This window comes from Arvicanthis niloticus, chromosome 3 (assembly GCF_011762505.2).
Source record: "Arvicanthis niloticus isolate mArvNil1 chromosome 3, mArvNil1.pat.X, whole genome shotgun sequence".
NCBI classification, from domain to species: Eukaryota; Metazoa; Chordata; class Mammalia; order Rodentia; family Muridae; genus Arvicanthis; species Arvicanthis niloticus.
Genome location: NC_047660.1, coordinates 118,358,855 through 118,382,200, shown reverse-complemented (window position 1 = coordinate 118,382,200; position 23,346 = coordinate 118,358,855). Strand labels below are relative to the sequence as shown.

The 23,346-nt window shown below is 40.1% G+C and overlaps 2 protein-coding genes across 15 annotated transcripts in view; one reads left to right on the top strand and one right to left on the bottom strand.

Annotated features, from left to right (window-relative positions):
- Creb1 (cAMP responsive element binding protein 1) overlaps positions 1 to 10,216 on the top strand; it is a 66,316-nt gene extending 56,100 nt beyond the window's left edge. For 6 of the 10 annotated variants that reach the window (XM_076931784.1, XM_076931783.1, XM_034497340.2 and 3 more), the window contains one exon: positions 4,412 to 10,216. In XM_076931784.1, coding sequence (XP_076787899.1) covers positions 4,412 to 4,556 — 145 coding nt within the window. In that variant the 3' untranslated portion in view covers positions 4,557 to 10,216. The remainder of the gene's footprint in view (positions 1 to 4,411) is intronic. The other 4 variants (XR_013109502.1, XR_013109503.1, XR_013109501.1 and 1 more) reach the window with 4 other exon arrangements.
- Positions 10,217 to 10,322: 106 nt separating this feature from the next.
- Mettl21a (methyltransferase 21A, HSPA lysine) overlaps positions 10,323 to 23,346 on the bottom strand; it is an 81,940-nt gene continuing 68,916 nt past the window's right edge. For 4 of the 5 annotated variants that reach the window (XM_076931787.1, XM_034497138.2, XM_034497136.2 and 1 more), the window contains one exon: positions 11,330 to 15,500. In XM_076931787.1, coding sequence (XP_076787902.1) covers positions 15,103 to 15,500 — 398 coding nt within the window. In that variant the 3' untranslated portion in view covers positions 11,330 to 15,102. Of the gene's footprint in view, positions 11,289 to 11,329; positions 15,501 to 23,346 lie in introns of those variants that run through there. The other variant, XM_076931789.1, reaches the window with a different exon arrangement.

The window sequence follows — 23,346 nt, the reverse complement described above, 5'->3', positions numbered from 1 at the left end:
GTTGTTACGTCTCCCTTTTCAGTTCTGATTTTATTAATTTGGATACTGTCTCTGTGCCATCTAGTTAGTCTGGCTAAGGGTTTATCTATTTTGTTGATTTTCTCAAAGAACCAGCTCCTAGTTTTGTTGATACTTTGTATAGTTCTTTTTGTTTCTACTTGGTTGATTTCAGCCCTGAGTTTGATTATTTCCTGCCTTCTACTCCTCTTGGGTGTATTTGCTTCTTTTTGTTCTAGAGCTTTCAGATGTGCTGTCAAGCTACTAGTGTATGCTCTCTCCAGTTTCTTTATGGAGGCACTTAGAGCTACGAGTTTTCCTCTTATAGCACTGCTTTCATTGTGTCTGTATCATCAGTTTGGATATATTGTGCCTTCATTTTTCTTAAATTCTAGAAAGTCTTTATTTTACTATTTTTTTTATTTCTTTATTTCTTCCCTGATCAAATTATCATTGAGTAGGGCATTATTCAGCTTCCATGAATATGTGGACCTTATTTTGTCGTTATTGAAGACTAGCCTTAGTCTGTGGTGATCTAATAGGATGCATGAGATTATTTCAATCTTCTTGTATCTGTTGAGGCCTCTTTTCTGACCAATTATATGGTCAATTTTGGAGAAAATACCATGAGGTGCTCAGAAGAAGGTATATTCTTTTGTTTTAGCATGAAATGTTCTGTAGATAGCTGTTAAATCCTTGGTTCTTCACTTCTGTTAGTATTACTTTGTCTCTGTTTAGTTTCCGTTTCCATGATCTGTCCATTGCTGAGAGTTGGGTGTTAGAAGTCTTCCACTATCAATATGTGAAGTTCAGTGTGTGCCTTGAGTTTTAGCAAAATTTCTCTGATGAATATGGGTGCGCTTGCATTTGGGGCATAGATGTTCAGAATTGAGAGTTCATCTTGGTAGATTTTCCTTTGATGAGTATGAAATGTCCTTCCTCATCCTTTTTGATAACTTTTGGTTGAAAGTCGATTTTATTCAATATTAAAATGGCTACTCCAGCTTGTTTCTTGGGACCATTTTTTGCAAAATGTTTTTTTTTTTTCCATCCTTTTATTCTGAGTAGTGTCTGTCTTTGTCACTGAGGTACATTTCCTGTATGCAGCAAAATACTCGGTCTTGTTTATGTATTCAGTCTGTTAGTCTGTCTTTTTATTGGGGAATTGAGTCCATTGATGTTAAGAGATATTAAAGACCAGTGATTGTTGCTTCCTATTATTTCTGTTGTTAGAGGTGGAATTATGTTTGTGTGGATATCTTCTTTTAGGTTTGTTGACAGATTACTTTCTTGCTTTTTCTTAGGTGTAGTTTCCTTCCTTGTGTTGGAGTTTTCCATCTATGATCCTTTATAGGGCTGGATTGTGGAAAGATATTGTTAAATGTGTTTGTCATGTGTGTGTGGGGGGGGGGACCTCTAGGTGGGAGGGAGTCCAGCAGTGGGGTCCCACAGCGGTCCGGGGTCCCGGCGGGCTTCCCACACCACCGGAGGAGGAAGGTCCCACATTCACACAGCCACCGCAGGCTCGCGGCTGCAGTTCAAGGTTCCAAAGGCTGGGAACCTGGCAGTGGCAGACCCAGGGGACACGTGGAGTTTCCCAAAGCTTTTATTGTTCATGGCGTGGTGAATGGGTATAGATAGTATGCACTTCCCCCCAAAAGCCAGGCTCCCCTGACTTTTTATAGGGAGGGAGGGAGGAAAGGGGAGGGGTGACTTAATTAGCGCCCCCACACACCTTTAGATAACTCATTAATATTTTAATCTCTGGAGGTGGAGACTTGTTAATCATGCCCTCTACCTGTGTGCTACATGACTGAAGGTGGCAAGTTAAATGGAGTTACCTTGTCCAAGGCCCAACAGTCATGGAATTTCTTGGTTTCATCATCTATGGTAATTGAGAGTTTTGCTGAGTATAGTAGCCTGGGCTGGCATTTGTGTTCTCTCAGGGTCTGTATGACATCTGCCCAGGATCTTCTGGCTTTTAGAGTCTAGAAGTCTGTCATATTTCTGATAGGTCTGCCTTTATATTTTACTTGACCTTTTTCTCTTACTGCTTCCAATATTATTTCCTTGTTCTGTGTATTTGGTGTTTTGATTATTATGTGACAGGAGGAATTTCTTTTCTGGTTCAATCTATTTGAGGTTCTGTAAGCTTCTTATATGTTTATGGTCATCTCTTTAGGTTAGGGAAGTTCTCTTATATAATTTTGTTGAAGATGTTTAATGGCCCTTTGAGTTGGGAATGTCTGTCTTCTATTCATTGTGTCCTAGATTTCTGGATGTTTTGGGTTAGGAGCTTTTTGCATTTACATTTTCTTTGACTGTTGTGTCAATGTTTTCTATGGTGTCTCCTATACCTGAGATTCTCTCTTCTATCTCTTGTATTCTGTTGGTGATACTTGTATGTATGACTCCTGATCTCTTTCCTAGATTTTTTTATCTCCAGGGTTGTCTTCCTCTGTGATTTCTTTATTGTTCCTATTTCCATTTTTAGATCCTGGATGGTTTTGTTCAATTCCTTCACCTGTTTAGTTGTGTTTCCTCTTTTGGGGCTTCTACCTGTTTACCTGTGTTCTCCTGTATTTCTTTAAGGGATTTGCTTATGTCCTTTTAAAAGTCCTCTATCATCATTATGAGATGTGATTTTAAATCAGAATCTTGCTTTTCTGGTGTGTTGGGGTATCCAGGGCTTGCTGTGGTGGGAGAACTGGGTTCTGATGATGCCAAGTAGCCTTGGTTTCTGTTGCTTATGTTCTTGCTCTTGCCTCTCGCCAGCTGGTTATCTCTGGTATTAGTTGGTCTTGCTGTCTCTAACTGGAGCTTGTCCTGCCTATGAGCCTGTGGTCTTAGGTGTGTCGGCACTCCTGGGAGACAAGCTGTCTGGGGGCGGGATTGGAGTATGAATAGCTGCGGCACAGGGTCAGCTCTGTGTGCGGACGATCATGTTCCCAACTGCTCTTCCTTCCTGGGTCCTGTGGGCTCCAGGTGGGTCCCACTTGGGCATGGTATTGAGGCCATAATAGTGGTCTCACCTGTGATCTTAGGTTTGCCAGCACTCTGGGGAGACTAGCTTTCTCCAGGTGGGATTGGGGTGCTGATAGTTTTGGCACAGGGTCAGCTCCAGGGCCCAGATGGAAACCGCTGATCTGGGTTTCTTATGCTTCCTGTCCTCCTGTTATTTTTAGATTTGATGGTGTCGCGTATTTCTAGGATATCTTTTGCCAGAAATTTTTAGATTTAACATTTTAACTGATAAATTTCTTCTGTCCTGTCTTTAAAACCTGAGACTCTCTCATCATCTTTGTATTTTGCTGGAGTGGCTTGCCTCTGTGGTTCCTGTTCAAGTTTTAAAGTTTTTATTTGCAGATTTTCCTCAGTTTGGGTTTCCTTAATTGATTCTGTTTCCACTTTTAGGCTTTGAGCTGTTGTATCCCTTCCATTCCACTGCATGTGTGTGACTTCATGGATGGCTTTAAGGGGTCGTTCATTTCTTCTTTAAGGCCCTCTATCGTATTGATAAAGGCTATTTTAAAATCTTTTTCTTGTGTTTCAGCTATGTTACAGTACTCAAGGGCTGCTCTGGTAGGTTTACTGGGCCCTATCGGGTACATTGTCCTGGCTGTTACTATTTTTATGCTGATATCTAGGCATCTGGTTTGAGAACAATAATTCTAGGTGTTGATATCTGATCTTGTGTTTGTTGTGAGCATGATTTATTCCTTGGTTTCTGTTGCTCTCTGGTTCTTAGGAGAGTGTGGTTGCTCTATGTTGCCTAGAAGGAGACTCTTCTGGGATCTGACACATAGTTGATCTCGGATGGTCCTGGGAGTGGGTACACAGGGGGAACAAAGCAGGGTATCCGCCAGGATCTGCTGAGACCCCTGGGAATGAGGCCAGAGTGAGAAGTCACAAGAAGTAGTCTTCTACGGAGTTGGGGATGAGACTGAGGGACTAGACTTGGAGGAATGCAGGGAGAGGTAAGGGGATGGGGGCAGGAGGGGGCACAGAGGCCTCAGGGTTGTTGGCATTTGTTAGGGTGCTAGGCATATGAATCCAGTCCACTGCTAGTGCGTGTAGCACTTTGCCTCCTGAGCTACTTTTAGGTTATTGACAGAATATGTTTTTTACATAGTGCATGTGCACATGTAAGGGAGCAGGTAAGTAAAGAAGAAGTAGGTTCTCCCCTTCAACCATGTGGGATTCAGGGCTTGAACTCAGGCTGTTCAGCTTAGCAACAAGGGGCATTACCAATGAGCCACGCCATCAGGCAATTTCGACATCATTTTTTGAGCATTTATTGTATGTATAATACTGAACTTTTGCTTATTTCTGCTGTTTCTCTAGAAAACATTCTGTTCTAAAATTAGTGGAATGGAGTTTATGAACATAAATGTTATGTGTTTTTTATTTTTAGGGAAGCAGCACGAGAATGTCGTAGAAAGAAGAAAGAATATGTCAAATGTTTAGAGAACAGAGTGGCAGTGCTTGAGAACCAAAACAAAACATTGATTGAGGAGCTAAAAGCACTTAAGGACCTTTACTGCCACAAATCAGATTAATTTGGGATTTAAAATTTCACCTGTTATGGTGGAGAATGGACTGGATTGGCCACAACCAGAAAGACAAATAAACATTTATTTTCTAAACATTTCTTTTTTTCTATGCGCAAAACTGCCTGAAAGCAACTACAGAATCTCATTCATTTCTGCTTTTGCATTAAACTGTGAATGTTCCAACAACTACTTCCACTTCTGCCCTCAAGAAATGTGCAGCGCCAGGAATCATGAAGAGACTTCTGCCCTCCGTCTCCACCACCCTCAAGAAGTAATCATTTGCTTATTTGTAAATTGTTGGGGGAAACGAGGAAAATGAAATCTTGGCTTTCTTATTTTTGTTTTCGGTTTGTTTTGTTGTTTTCTTTCTTTTTAATGACTTCAAGGTTTGGGCTGAGCTCCATGATTGCCTTAGGGACAGTTACCCAGCCTCCTGAGCTGACGTAATGTGTGGGACACATAAGGAAAGTAAGTAAGGTGCAATGAAGAAATGTTGATTGCCAAATTGATGTTTTTACACTTTCATTGTGAATTATGTAAAACTATTAAAGACACCCTTTAAATAAGGATCTTAGTGTGATGTTGAGGAGTAAACTTTCTATGTATGTTCTTTTCTTCAGTGCTGACAACAGGTTGTCCTTGGTTCTGAGAAGCATTTGGTATTAGCTACAGCTCTTCTATAGGGCAGTTGTTGCTTCTTAATTCATTTCTATGTGTTCAGCAATATGAATACATTAAAAGAAGTAACCAACTGAATGGAAAGCATAGTATTGAATTTTGAGCTAAGTTAAAATCATAGTATATATGAAGCTTATTTTGGTTAGTACTAAATCTTAACGAACAGGTGCTGGCCCAGAAGCCAACTCCTTGAGTTATATAATAAGGTTTTTAATAAATAAAAACTTTTATCCTTGCTTTCAAAATCCTTATACTGTCACTCATTCACCTGAAAAGCTATTTCTAACTCACTGTTGCATTTATGCTGTGCAACCAACAGGAATGTTTTCAAGATGTCCAAGCAAAGTGATTGCCCTTAGAAAGTACTAAATTGACAAACTTTTCTATATTCACATATTTTTATCAGAAAATCTCTTGGAATTTTTTTAAGTCAAAGAAGTTACAAGGATGTACTTCTAAAACATATAAAATGCACACAAGAAAAGTAATTTTCTTCAGGCATTGGAGTGTGTGCTATGGTATAATATTTTGCAAAACACTTTTTTTCTCCCAAAAAAGGTGGTACTACTTGAACTGTCCTCCAGCTGTTCTGTTTCTAAAGATGCTCCCTACGTAAGTCTTCTCTCGTAGTCTGCATTTACGTGTAACGGCGTTTCTGACAATACTTAGTAATTTTTTTTTCCAGTAAACATGATAAAATCTAAGAGTTAGCTCTTTAAAAGACAAATAGGAGGACAGTGGAGGCTGGCATGTTAGATTACTTCATGTTTGAGGAAGAACTCAGGCTCAGAAGGGTGTTTTATATTTGCTTTAAGATATTAGGAAAGTTACTATCAGTATATGTATGAGCGTAAGATGTTTGGCCCATTTTTAAAATTAGACTTTAGGTTGCTGTCTGTAACTGTTATATGTTGTTTGTAACAAACCATTGTCTTTTTTCAAGGATGAACAGTTTGTGAAGGAACATCATTCTAAGAGTTGAGTGATGTAATAATCCTTATGTCTGGACAGTTCACCAGATTCTCCAGAAGGCTTTCAAACGACTAAAGTTTGATGTTTGTCCTGCTGAGCTTACTGGGAAAGAGATAGCATAAAAACTGTCTGTACCAGCATGTAGATGTATCATTTGTTAAACTTGGTGAAACAAATGAAGCAGAATCATAAATCTGTCAACAAACTGGAATTACTTCATATTAAGTCAGAATGTCAGATTGAGCATTTTAAATGTCACAAGTGGAAAATTTGCCTAGTGTGTATAAGTTGTACTTTGTAAGTGTCTGTCTTCAAAAGTTGAGACTTTCTACATAATGAGGAAATTGGTGGTCTCCTTAACCCTTTAGAGACTAAGGCAGTTTACTTACTACTTGGATGGATATTAATTAAAGAGGCCTGGGCCTTTATGCTTGGAGAATGACTGTATTGGTAGTTTGATACCAGTTACTTAATAATGTGAGAAATATATGGTGGTATGAAATCTGACTTTGAAATTTCAGTTCATACAGAAAGAAATCAAGCCTCTTTAATGCAAGCTGGATTTTTTTTTTAAATATGAGAATTAGAAAAAAAAAAAACAAACTTGTTTTTGAGCTACGTGGAGAATCTTTCTTAAGAAAATGACATAATTTTTTTAAAAACTCTTATATCCAAGATTGTATGTGGCCACATTACTGGTAATGTTTTTCTCTTCATATTGGCCAAAAGGAAATGAAAATGTCATAGGAATTTGTACATATGCTACTGATTTGCCTAGAAAATAGCAAGTTTGGTATTGCTCACTTTGCATATATAGTGGCACTTTTATCTATAGGACAGATTAACTCTAATAAAAATGAAATGGGGAGGGGTTTATTTTTGATATATTACTCTTCTGAGTTTTCAAGCTTTGATAGTGTTTAACTGAAAAATGGTTTAGAAAGGGCTAGATCCAATATGTTCATATTTAAAAAATTGATATGAGATACAATTTCAGTTCTTTATCAAAAGCAAGTACCATATTAGCAACCATCATATTGTCCTAGGTGCTGTGCTTGTTAGATGTTATAGAGTGGGTGGGGAAGTGGCATTTTGTAATATATGTGTACATATATACATACATACAGTATATCATCTAAATGCTCTGAGAGCTGTTATGTCAGGAATGCTGAGTGTTAGTTACAGTGTATTGAGGTCAGATGAGATCCCACTCTCCTGTGCATTCTCCGCATCTCTTCTGGTGTTTCAGTGACTGTATTACTCCAGCACTCACAACTGGGTTTTCTCTTTTCTTCCAGTTTTTTATTAGGTTTTTTTGGTGGTTGTTGTTTGGCTTGATGCTTTTGAGTATGTTACCAGTCACTTGAAAACTCCTAAACCCCAAAGCTTATTTTTTCTCCCTGCTTTGTTTCTGGCAGCTATAAAATTGGTTAAAAAAAAAATTTGAAAACAGCTTTTGAGACTTGTTTCAAGAATCATTTTGGACAAAGACTTCTGGTGTTTAATTTGAACAGAGATTTTTGTCAAGATGTGTTATGATGGTAGGTCAGCAAGCAGTGCTAGTGTCTAAAGCACAAAACCAGTCAAGCAGGCTGTCCAGTCAGAAGGCCTCTTGGCTCAAGTTGGTCTGTTTCTCAGGACTCCTCCTACTGTTTCCAACCATTTAGAGTGACATGGAATCATACAGATATTGGGGCTTAGAAACAAACATTTATATAACCCAGAATGCTTTTACTTACTTGAAGTGACTTCAATCTAAATGTTGACTTTCCTGTTTAGAAGGCTTTAATTCTCTGTCAACTCCAGTCAGCTAGTAACACAAATTGGTTTCTCTACCAGTAGCTGCTTCATTTTCAGTTCCTTCCAGAGGCTTTTGTTTTGCCTTTGTAACACTGAAAACTATTGGCATATCATTCCTCGGGGCCCAATACAAAGGTTGTATATTTACTTGGGGTTGTATTTACATGAATTCTTTGTAAATGTTCGGTGTAACTTGCACTTTTTTTAATGACCCAGTTTGGGTATCAGCAACTTGGGAAATTCCTCATCAGTGAGTTCTCAGCTGACCCTTTGTCTTCCTCCTCTTCAAATCATGACTCCTTCGTGGAAGCTTTTCACTGATACAGTATCATAGCTAGCCTTAAGCATGTTATAAAAGCTAAATACCTGGGAATTAGATTTGACTAATACTGAAGGAAAAATAAGTACTTAGAATTTTAAATTTCATCCTCACTTCAACATTAGTTCTATGTAGAGTATGCCAAAAAAATTTCAGAAGATTATAAACCTTGTTAAAGCAATTAATTTATTGTCATCATGGGAAACCATGTAATCGCTGTTACTAAATCATTTTAATTTGGCTTTGTTAACTTCCGAGAAATGCTGCCTAAACTTGACTGGTTTCCGACTGAGGGGAGTAAAGTATGCTTTGTTAGCCCTGTAGGTGAATCATTCTAGAATAAACTTGTTCACTGAGATGTACAAAGCACAACTAGAGTTTGGGGTGGCTTGTGTGTGTCTTGATTACTTTCAATGTTAATAATGTTGACTTTTTAAGTTAACAGTCACTGTTATGTACTAGGAACTGGTTTCCTTGACTTTCTAGAATCAATGGCCAAGAGAGGCATATGATCCTTGAGGGGTTGAAGGTATCATGAAGTTGAGTCAGTATGGAAGAATTTCAAACAAATCAAACAGGGTGCTGAAGTTCCGGCTGCCTCGCTCATGGTGCTTACTGATTAGTGAATGTACTTTTAAGTCTTTGTATATGTCCTCAGGGGCAGACAAACTTTAACAAGGACCAGATAACATTTGAATGGAGGAATTATATTTCAGGTGTTTTAGCTTGAAATTTATTTTTTAAAAAAAGAAAAATTAAAAAAAAAAAAAAAAAAGAGCCAAGTTTGGGGAGCGAGTTGGCAGTATGAGAGCAGGCAGAGCTGATGATACGCGGGCCTGTCCACTGCTGCGGTGGGGCGAGTCCCAGCTGGGTAAACGTTAGATTGTTACCAGCAAGTAAAGGAAGATGAGTAATCCAGGAAGAATCTGAGAAGGGTCAAACAGTAGGAGACTCCTACTTCCCAGGCATGATTTACTACTTGCCCATAGAAGTACAGCATTTCTAAACTTCTGTTTAAGGGACATCTCAAGAGATAAGAGTAAGTCTGAGATGTTGAAAAAAATCAGTAAGGAAGAAAGATCACTGCAGATCATAATCTATGTTGGCCACATGAAATGATTTATTATATTTGGGAAGTTTTATTTTCTTATGTTTTTTAAAATTGAACTGGTAAGTGCTTTATAGACGTATTTTTACCCAGGTGCCACTTCAATGTGTATGTAATAAAATTATTTATATTAAAAGTGGGAAATTTTGTCAACATTTTTCTGTGTGTGTAGATTTATTAGGATGGTGAAGAAGTGTTCTAGTTAGCAGTTTTCTGTGTAAAGCTGTCTTCAACTGATCTGTACACATCGGTTATAATGCCCCAGTGGAAAGGATCATTTCCAACTTAGACATGTCACTTGAAACTCTTGAAAAACAAAATAACCAGGGAAGTCCCAGATGGTATTTGGCTTTTTGGTTTTTCCTTGAGTACTGGAGTAGAGAATTCCTCCCCAGAACTGTCAGCACAAAACAGGGTGTCAGCTTTAATGCGGATGCTCCTATTGGAGTAGAGTACTAATAACTATGAGAAGGGAAATACATTTCTAGTAACTTTCCCCACAATCTAGAAACGTCCCTGTTTAAATTTTTTACCTAAATCTTTTTGTGTTTTATGTGTAAAGAATAAAAGTACCAAGACACCATGCATTTTATTAACACTATGTACATACTGGCTGCTTTGTGTTCAGAATGGTAGCAGTTACTTTGTATATTAAAGTGATCCTTGTGAATTTGTGAAATATTGTCATAAAGTGCTTTTCTTACTGTAATCTTTGTGGTATCAACTGTCATGACGCCCTTTTTACACAGACATTCGTGTGCAGTCACATAAACATGCTTTTAAAAACTCTGTAGAGTCTCTTTTTTGGGCCTGGGAGACAGACAGAGACAGACAGACAGACACACACACACACACACACACACAGCTAGTATTTATTTACTCTCATTTTCTTGGACTTGAGTTTATTTTGTTAAATGAGCAAAGATTGCATTGAATAATCACAAGCTTGTAATGCTTAGCAACAGAAAACTGATTCACACAATACATCTAAACACTCAATTTTACTGAATTATTTTTAGCAGCTTTTCAGTAAGGTTGAGCAGTGATCTAAAACTCCCAAGTACAGTTTTCCTGTTGAGTAACTAATGGACACATGTCCAGCAGCTTACAGTTAGGAAGTGTGTGCATGCCCTGAAAGAACAATAACAACTCGGATCACCTTTATTCTGAATTATGTGGTTGTATAAAATGCAAAAGGAAGGTGGGTACAATAGTATGCCCTTTTAATCCCAGACTCAGGAACACAGGAGGCAGAACCAGAAGCTAGGTTGGGCTATCTGGTGGAGAGCCTGTGGGGAAGGTGGGAAGAGTATGAACAAGGAAATCCTGGGGTGGATGTAGCTATTATTGTCGAAGAACTAACAATAAGATCCCTATAATATTATGAAGTTCTGGAATTTAGGAACTTACTCCTAAACTGTATACTGTCTTTCAACATTGTCAGATGTGGTCTTGAAGCTCAGGTCACATGGATTTCCTGTTTCTCCTTTCTGCAGAGCAACCACACTTACTGAATTAGACATATTTTAAGAGTGAAAAAATGGAAGCTGGCATGGTGGCACATACCTTTAATCCCAGGATTTGGGAGACAAGAGGCCAGCCTGGTCTACATAGTTCCAGGACAGCCAGAGCTACATAGTCTCACACACACACACACACACACACACACACACACACACACACACACACACACACAACGTATGACCTGAAAGGATGGTGTCAATTTTATGAGGGCAAGAGATGTAAACCAGAGTTGTGCCAAGCAGTTCAGTCCTGTAATCATCTTTTTAAGCTATTGAGCCTCTGGAAAGTCCATAATGCCTATCTTTGTGTGGCTGTCACTTGACATTCATTTGAGGACCTAGGAACAAGAGTGATAGAAGAAAAGAACTTCTCAAAATCTAAGACATTCCTCCAAGAATATAACTTTATGTATAGTTGGTATTCCTTTCCTCTACAATGAATTCTAGACTTTCATGTATTTGTTACATTTACAGGGAAAAACAGGTCCCAAACAACAAATTTCCCCTCCAAATCTGTCCCTTCAGGCGTTTTCCTTGTCCTAAGTGGTATCACTTTCAATTAAGTTGACTGTCATGCCCAGGAAAGCACTGTTCTTCCATGCCACCTTGCCTGATACTGAAATTTCTTCACATTTTAAGCATTCTCCAGATTAGGACTAACATTGAGTGAAAGGCAGGCTCATTTCCAGGAATGAATATTATTTTTGCTTTTTAATTGATAAAATCATATAGTTGAGCAACCACCATTTCTATGCAGTTCAGAAACATTTCCATCATCTGGATAAAATCCTACACCTATTAAATGGTTATCTTCCCACTTTTTCCTCCTGCCTCTGACAACCCACAATCTGCTTTCTGTGAATTTAGCATTTTCAAATAAATGGAATCATAATGTGTGTATGACTTTGTGTCTAGCTTTCTTCATTAAACACGTTTCTATAACACTGGAGTTATACCTAGTACCTGTTCATACTAGTCCAGTGTTGTACCACATCCTCCATCTCTGCCGGAATGGAACCCTGGGTTCTATCTAGTATGCTAAGCAAGGAATCTAACACTGAGCTGCATCCCTTAACTTCCTTTATGTCTCTTTGTTGGTTTTGGAAGAAAAACTGGAATAGCAGAACCAGTTTTCTACAAGGCTGTGATATGTATAGACTTTTGTAGCCTGTTTTCCCTTCTGCCCCCATAATTAGCATCCCATATAGACAGTGTTTATTGTTGGGGTTGGTTGGGTTTTCTTGTTTTGTGTTTTTGCTGAGACTGTCCCAGGATTTTTAAATTTAACCCTTTCCTGGCTACGCCAAGAAATATTTACAATTTTACAGCATTAAGAACCTATGAGTTAACAAGTCTTCAACTATTGAGGCACAACTGAAGACTGCCTAGATTATTCTGCTTGTGCAAGTGTGAGTGTGAAAACACTCCTCTATCTTGCTAATGCAGCATCTCACTACAATGACACCCCTTGTTCTGTAAAGAACATGAACGCTACTTTTTTTCTTTCTTTTTTTTGAGACAGGGTTTCTCTGTGTAGTCCTGGCTGTCCTGGAACTCACTCTGTAGACCAGGCTGGCCTCAAACTCAGAAATCCGCCTTCCTCTGCCTCCCAATTGCTGGGATTAAAGCCATGCGCCACCGCTGCCCGGTGAACACTACTTTTCTATGGGACGGTTATAAGGAGCAGAAAGGTTACAACAGAAACTCCTAACTCGAGTCAGGTGCTGGGTTCCAGCACAACTTACAAATACTGTGTTGATCTGGGTTTTGTTCATTTTGTTTTGAGCACTTTAAGGTTCTGTTCTGTTAAAGAACTAGTAGAAAATGCTTCCAATGAAGAATAACAATTATCTGGGGATATATAGCAAAGTGCAAGAGACTGAGACAGGAGGATCAGTTTAATTAAAGATCATGCTGGACTATATAATGAGATCAGGTCTCACAGGGCAAAAAGTACACTAGTGAAATGGCAGTGATTATTGATTGGTAAATCTTATACACATTAAAGTAACTTCATTATTGATAGTATGCTTTGTTATTTTAACAGCCTGCGAATGTATTTCTTGAGACATGAATTAGGACAGAAAAGCAGACATAATGTGAAACATTTAGATAATCATAATGGACCTTTTTTTTTTATGCACTGATGTTACTGAGCTGCCTTTTATGACCACCTAAAACTCAGTGGTGTGCTGTTTCCAGTATACACTGTATCTGCTAAGACAGGATTGCAGGCAAGCTGGGAGTGATGGTATACATCTGTAACCCCATCACTGGGGAGGTGGTGGTAGGAGTTGTTCCTGGTTAGCCTGGGCTAGTCTGTGTGAAATAGTAACAGTTAGGATTCTACCCTCAAAAGAATCTAGCATCCAGGCTGTAGAGAGGTGGCTGCAGTGGAAAAGAGCATTTCCTGCTCTTTCAGAGGACTAAGTTCAATTTCCAGCCCCCAGGCAGCTCACAACCTGTAATTCTAGCTGCAGAGGTCACAACACCTCTAGCTTCTGTTTGTACTATATGCACACATGTGCAAATAGGCACACCTAATTAAAATACCGACCTTAAAAAATCTCATATTTAGTTCATTGTAACTGGGTGAATTACAGTTCTGATTTCTATGTAAAAAAATACATTTCCTGACAGTCATTGTGTCCTTAACAGCCAATGACCAGAACACATAGATGTAAAAGGCCAGTCAGAGAATCTCAGCTCTAAAGAATTAGAGTACTTTTCTAGTTGCCACCCAAAATCTCCATACCAGGCCTGCTGTTCTCACTCTCCCTCTTGGGATGTCATCTTGGGTGCATTCCCACTTAAACTTTCTGTACCCTAATACACACAGACATACAATTTTCTGTTTGCCTAGAGACGACCATGACAATTAACCATTTTAAATAGGTATAGAAGACAACATTGACAGGTACTCTCATATCCAAAATATTTAATAAAAGAAAAATGAGGTCTTACTTTGAACAGTCTATTCAACAAATTTCTATTACCAAATGCCACTGTGCGGCTATAATATCTATGCTCTAAACTGCTTGAGCTTTTAGTTAAACTTTAATGTAAAAGGAGAAGCTTATATTGATAACTTTATTCATAAAGTCTGCTCAAAGAAAATTTAAAAACTCGTAACCTCTGGCTGGGGATGTAATCTCAGGGCTAGTGTTTGCCCAGTGTCTGCAAAAGCCCAGTTTTGACCACTAGCACTACAAAACATCGATTACCTATAATTGGAATTCACCTTGATTACTTGGTTATACACTTTTTACTGGACCCTGGGGAAGCCAAATGAAAGAGGCCTCCTAGCAGCTTGCAACCACCAGGGAGCCTTAAATCGAGTGAGTGATTATAGGTACGATACAGAGTTTGCACCTTGGGAGCTAACCTTTGTGAAGAAATGAGATTTAACTTTAAAAAACTGACAAACTAAAAGGCAAAACAAACAAACAAAAAGCCCTAAGAAATAGATACAGTAGCAGGTAATTTAAAATGTAAAATTTTATTTTTATTTATTTATTTGCTTATATACTTACTCTTGATATAAGACCCAGAAAACTCATCTTCATCTCAAGGTGCTTTAAGAACTAAATGGTCAGCCAGGTGGCATGGCACATACTGGTAATCCCAGCACTCAGTGGCAGAGGGAGAGAATTACTGCAAGAACTACTGCAAGCTTGAGGTCAGCCTGGCTTAGTTTCAGGCCGACCCAGGGCTGCAGAGTAAGGCCTTGTCCAACACAAAAAAAAAAGAGCAAGAGACTCCAACAGTACAAACATTTCACAGAATACATGTAATAAATCAGTTTACATTCAGCAGACAAAGAAACTGAAACAAAATTCATCCCAGAATGTGTAACTGACTCTCCAGTTCAGAGACACTTTTACGCCATTCTCCATCAGTAGGAACCGCTCACCAAGTGAGCACACAGGGCAGGGAAAGAATACCAGCCAGACCTCGAATGTCCATTTGCAGCAGTGAGCCAATCTGACTGACAGTCACAGGCAATGAGGCAAGGCACTGTCTACAAAGTACAGTTGTTCCTTGAGCAGCTCTGAGCAGAAGGACTTGCAGTTGGCCATGTCATTAACACTGTTAAGAGTTCTAGCTGTAAGACCCTAACTGCCGCACTCAATTCTTAGAAAACACTGCCCACTACAAGTCCTCCCTCTGGATTCTCTTCTGGGCTTTGTAAATGTATACGTCCTTCTCAGGATCGTAGTGAACCTTACTCACAGTAAACTGCCTCTCCAGCATTGTTAAGAAGTTACTATCCCGTTCGTATCGGATTCGGCAAGCTAAAAGAATCACAGAGTTACTGCTACAGAGATGTCCCAGTGTTTGAAGAAGCTCTGTGAAGGTATCTTCTAAGTATATGACATCTGCTCCAAGTATGAGATCAAATTCTCCAGGTGAAAAACTTTCCAAATTTTGTCCCCAAGTCAGCTCCTTAACAACAACCTTAGGTTGGATATGGGGAGGTAAGTTGGCTTCAACATTTGACTTAAGAAATTCTAATGCTACTTTTCGATCCGTGATAGTCACATGGGCACCTACAATGTGGACAAACAGAAAGTAAGGTGAACATTGTACGACCGTAGTAGACAGGGAGAGTCTTGTCTAGTTAACACAGGGCATTCTCTACATATCCCGCTATTATGCAGAATAGGCAGGTAACCAGACTAGAACTCTTTATGCTGTGGATATAAAAATAAATGTTCAGCTTGCTTCTGTGGCACACCTCCTGTTTGCCGAGGTGGTTCTAGTATATTGTAGAGTCACAGAGTGACACAAGCCAGTGCTCCTGAGTTCTCCAACTTCCATGAGTAACCACCATTCAGTTTGATTCACTGGGTCATAACCCTCGAATCATTAGGGCTCAGGGTAAAACACAATCCGAGAATGGAAAATCAAGCAGCAGAATATGGCTATCAAGATGAAAAGAGACAAATACAAACCAAAAAAGTCTGCTTTAGAGGAACTATGGTTAAAACAGACTGACAAGAGACAACTCAGCTACTGAAAATTTCCAGGCCCCCACCATGCTACTCTGAAGCAGCTAAGCTGTTTATGTGATACAATCATAACTTATGAGAAACTGTCCTCTGAATTAGTGTACAGACTTAGTGTGTACCAGGTAACATCTCAGAAGGCTTGTTCATGTTCTCCAAATGCTATTCTACATGCAGATGAAGGAATTAATGGCATAGTATTTTATTCATCTGTCTTTCTGGGTTATTGGACAATGAACTGTAATATCTATTTTTTAAACCATTGTGGGTAAAAGAAGACACTGAACCACATCCAACCATTACAAAATGGAGTCAGATCTAGCTTTGACATCAGAAAGTCTGAAACTTAAAAGTGTTTTATTCCTTCATAATAGTATCTTTCCTTTGCACATTCTTCCCTAATCCCCCAAAGGATCCCAACTCCTTTCCAGTGGCAGCTCACCAGGTGTTTCTTATCTTACATCTGAGGTTCACAGTTCCAGGTCTCGCTGCCGATAGAAATGCTCAGGCTGCCCCGGTCTTCCAGCCTGGGCCTGCACCACGCTAACGACTCACGGACAGTGTTGCCCAACAAGCAGAGTTCAATGACTGTTCTCTGATAATGAAAACTGCAGGCAGCCTTCCTGGTTTGACTGTGTCCTTATATCTGTGTACTTCTCAGCAGGACACAGCAATCTACTCTGCTTCACCTCCGCACTTACTCTGATAACTTCTCTAACGCTATCCTGGGTAGGAGAGCAAGTAGATCTCTCCCACCTAGGTGCTCTTATCTTCCAAGGTATTCAGAGCTGACATGGGATTGTGATGTCAACTGAACATTACTCTAACATCTACCAATTTACAAATATCTAAGTGACCACCACAGCCAGCGGAGACCCAGCACGGTGCTCCCTCCAGCCACAGAGCTGACCCAGCACGGGCCCTGGCAGAACCCTCATTTTACCTAGGTTGCTTACAGCCTCATGAATAAGGTAAGGAAGGGCATGATGTTGGACCAAACAAGAAGACAGTGATAAAATGTTTTCCTGTAAGGTTAAGTAAGTGCTGCTAGTAGAAAAGCACGCTAATTTAGTCCGCAAAAGACAAGGAAAATAGACCTAGTAAAACCGCAATGGGCTGTCACTCAGGAATGGAAAAACAATGTGCAAACCTTTGTCATCGCTTTTAGTTCGTTTTATAAATACTGCTTTACTTTTGATTAAACATTCAGACATATACCATGTGCTAGAGACACAAGGCTGAGTACAAAAGCCTTACCTGGAGTGCGGTCTCCTGAGTGAGAGAAAGCTAAGAATAACTGTGATGCAGTGGGAGGCAGAGCAGCAGGAGCATGCTGTGCACCAGAAAGCAAGCGCTCAGAATTCCTCAAAAGAGGGAGAGGCCAAAGGAAGGAGAACCTGAACTTAATGTAAGGTGAGGCCGCATGAGCTGGGAACGGAAAAGGCCATACTAGGGGAAAGGCATCAGCCATAAGCAGTGTGGTCCTGGGAACTCCACAAAACCTGGAAAAGGCTCATGAGCTGCACACAATGAGACTGCAAAGCCTTGCCAACACGCCTGGGTGGACTCTGAAGCAACAGAAAGGTGTGTTCAAACACAGATTACAACATCAGTTAACTGTACATTTTAGCTAACTATCTGGCAGCTACCCCAGGAAGTGAGTCTGAGAGAGCAGGACCGACCAGGTGGGAGGTGGTTACAGTCATGCGTGGGACAGACGGTGAAGGCTCAAGTCAGCATTAGAGAGATAAGTTAAGACAGACTCCACGGAGTCTGGAGGGCTGAATCTAGCCACAATCCATTCACTCTGTGGTCCCCTTCTTTACACCACATGAAGAGAACAGGAAGTAGATCAGGTTTACTGGTCACAGAAGACTGCTGTAAGAATGAGACTAAACACAAAGCCTATCCCTCGATTCCTGGGTGACTGCTTAGTCAACGACACTGACTCAGAACCAAGGAGGAAAGAGAAGAGATGTTCGTTTGTCTTGTGCTGCTTAAAGCACTAGGAAAGAGCCAGGGATCGATGCTCGTTTTCAGAAGCACAGATCCAAGGCTCAGCACAGAGCTGTGATAGGATGGCAGCTAGTCGACAGATGGCATCTTCCTAAGCATTGTATTTTGGGACAGGGTCTCCAGATTTAACTGGGCATCGAATTACAGATTTTTTAAATGCGGATTCTCTGACCCAACCTACCAAATTGTGTCTTCAAAAATGAGACTTTTTTTTTCCATCTAGAAATAGTTCTCAACTAGCATAAAGACTCAGGGACTTTTAAACTAAAGCTCAGAGTTTGAAAGTCAGAACTAGATTCAAAGTCTCACCATGATGCATAGCTTTGCAACCTTGGGGAGGTGACTTACTGACCCTTTGTCAACACTTGAGAACTCATAATCAAACCTACGTAGGACACAGGTCTACTCTGATGACCCTGGATACACAGCCCCCCTACAGCCCCCCCACAGCCCCACACACACAGCCCCACACACAGCCCCACACACAGCCCCACACACACAGCCCCACACACAGCCCCACACACACAGCCCCACACACAGGAACTGCCCCTTCACTTTGCAAGCCTCACACCCAACACACAGAGCATCATTTACTTCTTTTAACCTTTTTATGTGTTTGTTTTTACCTTGTCCTTCACTCGAGACTTCGAACATAAGGAAGCTTCCTAGGATGCTGGTCTGCCTGTCTGTTTACTGTGTGCTACCTACGGTGACCTAGCAGGCACTTTCTAAGTAACCCTTGCAGTCAGGGACAAATGACTAAGACTACCAAAACACAAACTTTAAAAAAGGAACAATCAACCCCTTGCCAATGTTTCAAATCACTATATGTTTTAGTTCTGTTTCTATTTTTAAAACTTTCTTACTCTCAATTCTTAACACCAAAATCTCTCCTATCTAATTCCTCATATTGAGCAGGATAGTCATGAAGTAACACAAATGCTTATGACAGGCACATGAAGATGTATATACACACATATACATGCTCATATATAACCATAATGACAACTGTGATAACTGCGACTATGTAAATACAGACAAAGAAAAGCAAATGAAAGGAAATATACTAAAAATGCAAACAGGATACCTGTTGCAAAGATAATTATTTTTGTAATAGAGTTGCATCAGTTTTATAGAGAAAGATACCCAAAAAGTCTTCAATATGGTTAGCCCATTTTTCCTTTTTTTTTTAAGAATTATTTATTTTATGTATATAAGTACACTATAGCTGTCCTCAGACACACCAAAAAAGGTTATCAGATCCCATTACAGATGGCTGTGAGCCACCATGTGGTTACTTGGAATTGAGGAATTGAACTCAGGACCTCTGGAAGAGCAGTCAGTGCACTTAACCACTGAACCATCTCTCCAGCCCCCTTTTAAGTTTTAAACTCTGTGTGTGTGTGTGTGTGTGTGTGTGTGTGTGTGTGTGTGTGTGTGTTTATGTGTGTGTGTGAGTATAAGTGCCCAGAGTCCAGAAGAGAGTGCTAGATCTCCCGGGGCTGGACTTACAGTCAATTGTCAGTCACCTGATATGGGTGCTGGGTACCAAACTGAGGTCTTGTGCAGAGCAGAAGGTCATCACAACATGCTTATCTCTACCGAGCCATCTCTCTAGGCCCTAGTTTGTTCATGACTTATTCGCAAATACCCAAATATCCCAGTCTCTGAGTGGCTGGTACTGTTCAAGAGTCAAGGACAACAGAATGAGTTATGGTCTCAAGAGCTTCAACCTAAGACACAGACGCATGAAGCAATTGCTATCCTTCATTCTAAAACTGTCTGAAGAACCTAATCCTGACTTCTTTAATCCCACAGCTCTACACTTCTCATTAGAAAAAGAGGCACCCAGAATAGCAACTACTACACTTACACACACACACACACACACACACACACTCACATACACTCACACACACTCACCTACCCTACACTGTTGGGGGTACACTGTGAAATTGTGTCTGTCCTTCCTTACTTACCTAAAGCACCTGATTTTTATTAAAAATAAAAATCTGATAGATAATTAGCTGGGCAGGAAGTGGAAGGTAGGACTTCCTGGGAGTGAGAAAGAAACTCTGAAAAGAAGAAGGAAAGCCTTTTTGCCAGGAGACATGAGGAGAGATGGATGTGACTACAGGCCTGGAAGGTATAGCGGACCATGTGGTTGGAGGAGGCTAGGTGGAACAGTCATCTTAGATGAGCTAATTGAGAGTCTGCCCAGCTAAGACCTAAGGCATTGAAATATTAAAAGGTCTCTGTATGATTATTTGGGAAAAGGCTGGTTAAGGAATAATTGCCACCATATTAATTTCCAGCATTAATTAATATATACAGAATATAAGGATCTTTTCATCTACACCACACAAACACATAAACACACACATACATACATGTTGGGAGCCGACTTTAGTAGAAAGCGGCTAGACCAACTTTGCAGCCATCTGGAACCATATACCCTGATGAAAGACTTGGTTGTCAAAAGCCTATAACAGCTGAAGCACACTCTGATGAATATATTGTTTATCCCACATAGCTTGTTTTGCTGTTTAGTGACCTCAGCTGTATGGTGCACGTGGTAAAGTGTTTTCACCTGTGTTCTCCTGCTTATGTATATAAATACCTCAAAATTCCCTTCAATAGGGGAGACTTGAAAAAATAGAAGAGAGACTGAATCACACCCTGTCTTGTCTCCATTCTTCGCGTCTCTTGCCCCAAGAGCCACACTCTCTCTTGACCAGAGCACCTAGCAACCAAAACGTTGAGGCAGAGTAAGGGACTCAACATTAGTGGTGCCCGAACAGGGACTCCAGTAAGCGGGATACAGTGGAAGACACCCTGCGCTGGAGAGCTAGTCGACTGACGGAGCTGGCTGAATTCGGAAGTGAAACAAAGGTGATTGCATAGTAACAAAAACGGGGCAAGAAATAAGTAAATAGAAACAGATGAGAAAAGTTTTAAAGATGCAAGGAGTAAATTGCAGGCTGCTCTGAGTCAAGAGAGCCAAACAGATAAATAAATAAAGGTTATAGTAACAAAAATGGGGCAAGAAATAAGTGAGTAAAAACAGATGAAAAAGGCTTTAAAGACGCGAGGAATAAATAGAAGGCTGCTCTAGACAGAGAGCTAAGCAGAATGATAATGTTAATTGATTTAACTTTCAAAATGGGTGTGATTCTGAGTTATATAGTTATATTTTTCTGGATAAAACTCAATGTAAAGGTTTTTCTGGTTACTGGCTTAAGGAAAGGCTAATTTGGAAAAAAAGGTTTTTCTATGAGTTTTCTGATGAGGTCATTAAGGTAGTAGTTATGTCTTCCAAAATTATATGGATCAGACATGACAGAGGTAGGCCTCCAAAACACTAGATTTCAGAGAATCAAAATAATTGATACTAAAATTTGTTTTTGAGATTTGTATATTACAGAATACACAGCCTTGGTGAATGAATCTTCTTATCACCTGCATGTTCACTGATGCCCTGGACTTCCAGCTGGATGCAGTTAAGACAGACTTCAGATGCTTTCAATTTACCCTTCCCCTCATTCCTCTTCTAAAAGTCAACACCCATGTTCAGCTTGAAGAAGTTAATGAGGAGTCGGCGCCCCAATTCCCTGGACTTGGAAACTGAGGTGGTTAATATTAGGCTGTCTTTATCTGTATAATTGTTACTAAGCTGATGCAAAATTCAAGGATTTCATTGGTATAAATTTGTGGGTACAAGGCTTAGACCTTTCACTTCTCCAACAGGGGAAGTTGTGTGTTGCCTTAAAGAGTGTTGCTTTTCTATCAACAGTTTAGATATTAAGTCTCTTGTCTCTCGGGTTCATGCTGTTCAAACTGATGGCTTTGGTACGGCAACAGATAACAAATGAAACCCATACAGGTCCGCTATTACAGGCTGGAAGTAGGGGACTCTGAAACCTCTGTCATCAAGACTGATGAGGATTAACCCCTAACTTGCGTGCTAAGCCGGTTAGCCAATGACGGGTAAGAGAGCATATCGAGACCCTTGCCCCTAAAATAAGGGAGGCCTCACCATCTTAAGTGAGGCTGGGGTCCTTTGTTCCAACCTAGGACAGGCACGGTTTCCGTAAGTTTTCCCAGCCTTCCCTTTTGAAAAAAATTTAAAAAGGGGGACCTGTTGGGAGCCGACTTTAGTAGAAAGCGGCTAGATCAACTTTGTAGCCATCTGGAACCATATACCCTGATGAAAGACTTGGTTGTCAAAAGCCTATAACAGCTGAAGCACACTCTGATGAATATATTGTTTATCCCACATAGCTTGTTTTGCTGTTTAGTGACCTCAGCTGTATGGTGCACGTGGTAAAGTGTTTTCACCTGTGTTCTCCTGCTTATGTATATAAATACCTCAAAATTCCCTTCAATAGGGGAGACTTGAAAAAATAGAAGAGAGACTGAATCACACCCTGTCTTGTCTCCATTCTTCGCGTCTCTTGCCCCAAGAGCCACACTCTCTCTTGACCAGAGCACCTAGCAACCAAAACGTTGAGGCAGAGTAAGGGACTCAACACATACACACACTACATATATATACACACTCATAAATACCACATACTTACACACTCACACACATGTATACACACATACATACACACATACACTCACACACGAACACACATACACACCACGCATAATATACTCATACATGCATATACACACCATGCATACACACACAAATACACACCATGCATATTATATATACACACACACACATACATACACATACCACAGACACACACAGCACACATACATACATATATACATAGACACATACACACAGAGCACATCTTTTGTCAGCTAAGGAGCTAACCTAGCTAATTACATATAGATGAAATTAGCCCATCTTGAGCTTCATTGAGGAGCAAATACTACCACTACTCCCATTTTACAGATGGAGAAGTCACTGTTTAGAGGTTAACACTGTGCCCAAGCTCAAACAGATGGAACAAACAAGGTGTCAAAACCATTGGAGGATGAAAAATGACACACGAACAAGGAGAGTCTCACCAATGGCTTATTTTGTTTCCAGACAGACAGAAGAAGCAATCAATGTGTACTTTACAAAAATTAACCTTCAGTTTCATGTGGATAGGTGTTTTGCCTGGATATGTATCTGTGTAGCACTTACACAGTTTCCACACAGCCAGAAGAGGATGTTGGATCCCCTGGCACTGAAAGTTACAGGCTTTTCTGAGCAGCCATGTGGGTGATGGAATCAAACCCAGGTCTTCTAGAAGAGCAGCCAAGGTTCCTAACCACTGAGCCATCTCTCCTACCTCTAAGATGCTGCCAACGCTCGCTCTCTAATCAAGACTGAGCAAAGCAACACAGAACATGGCTCTGAAACAGA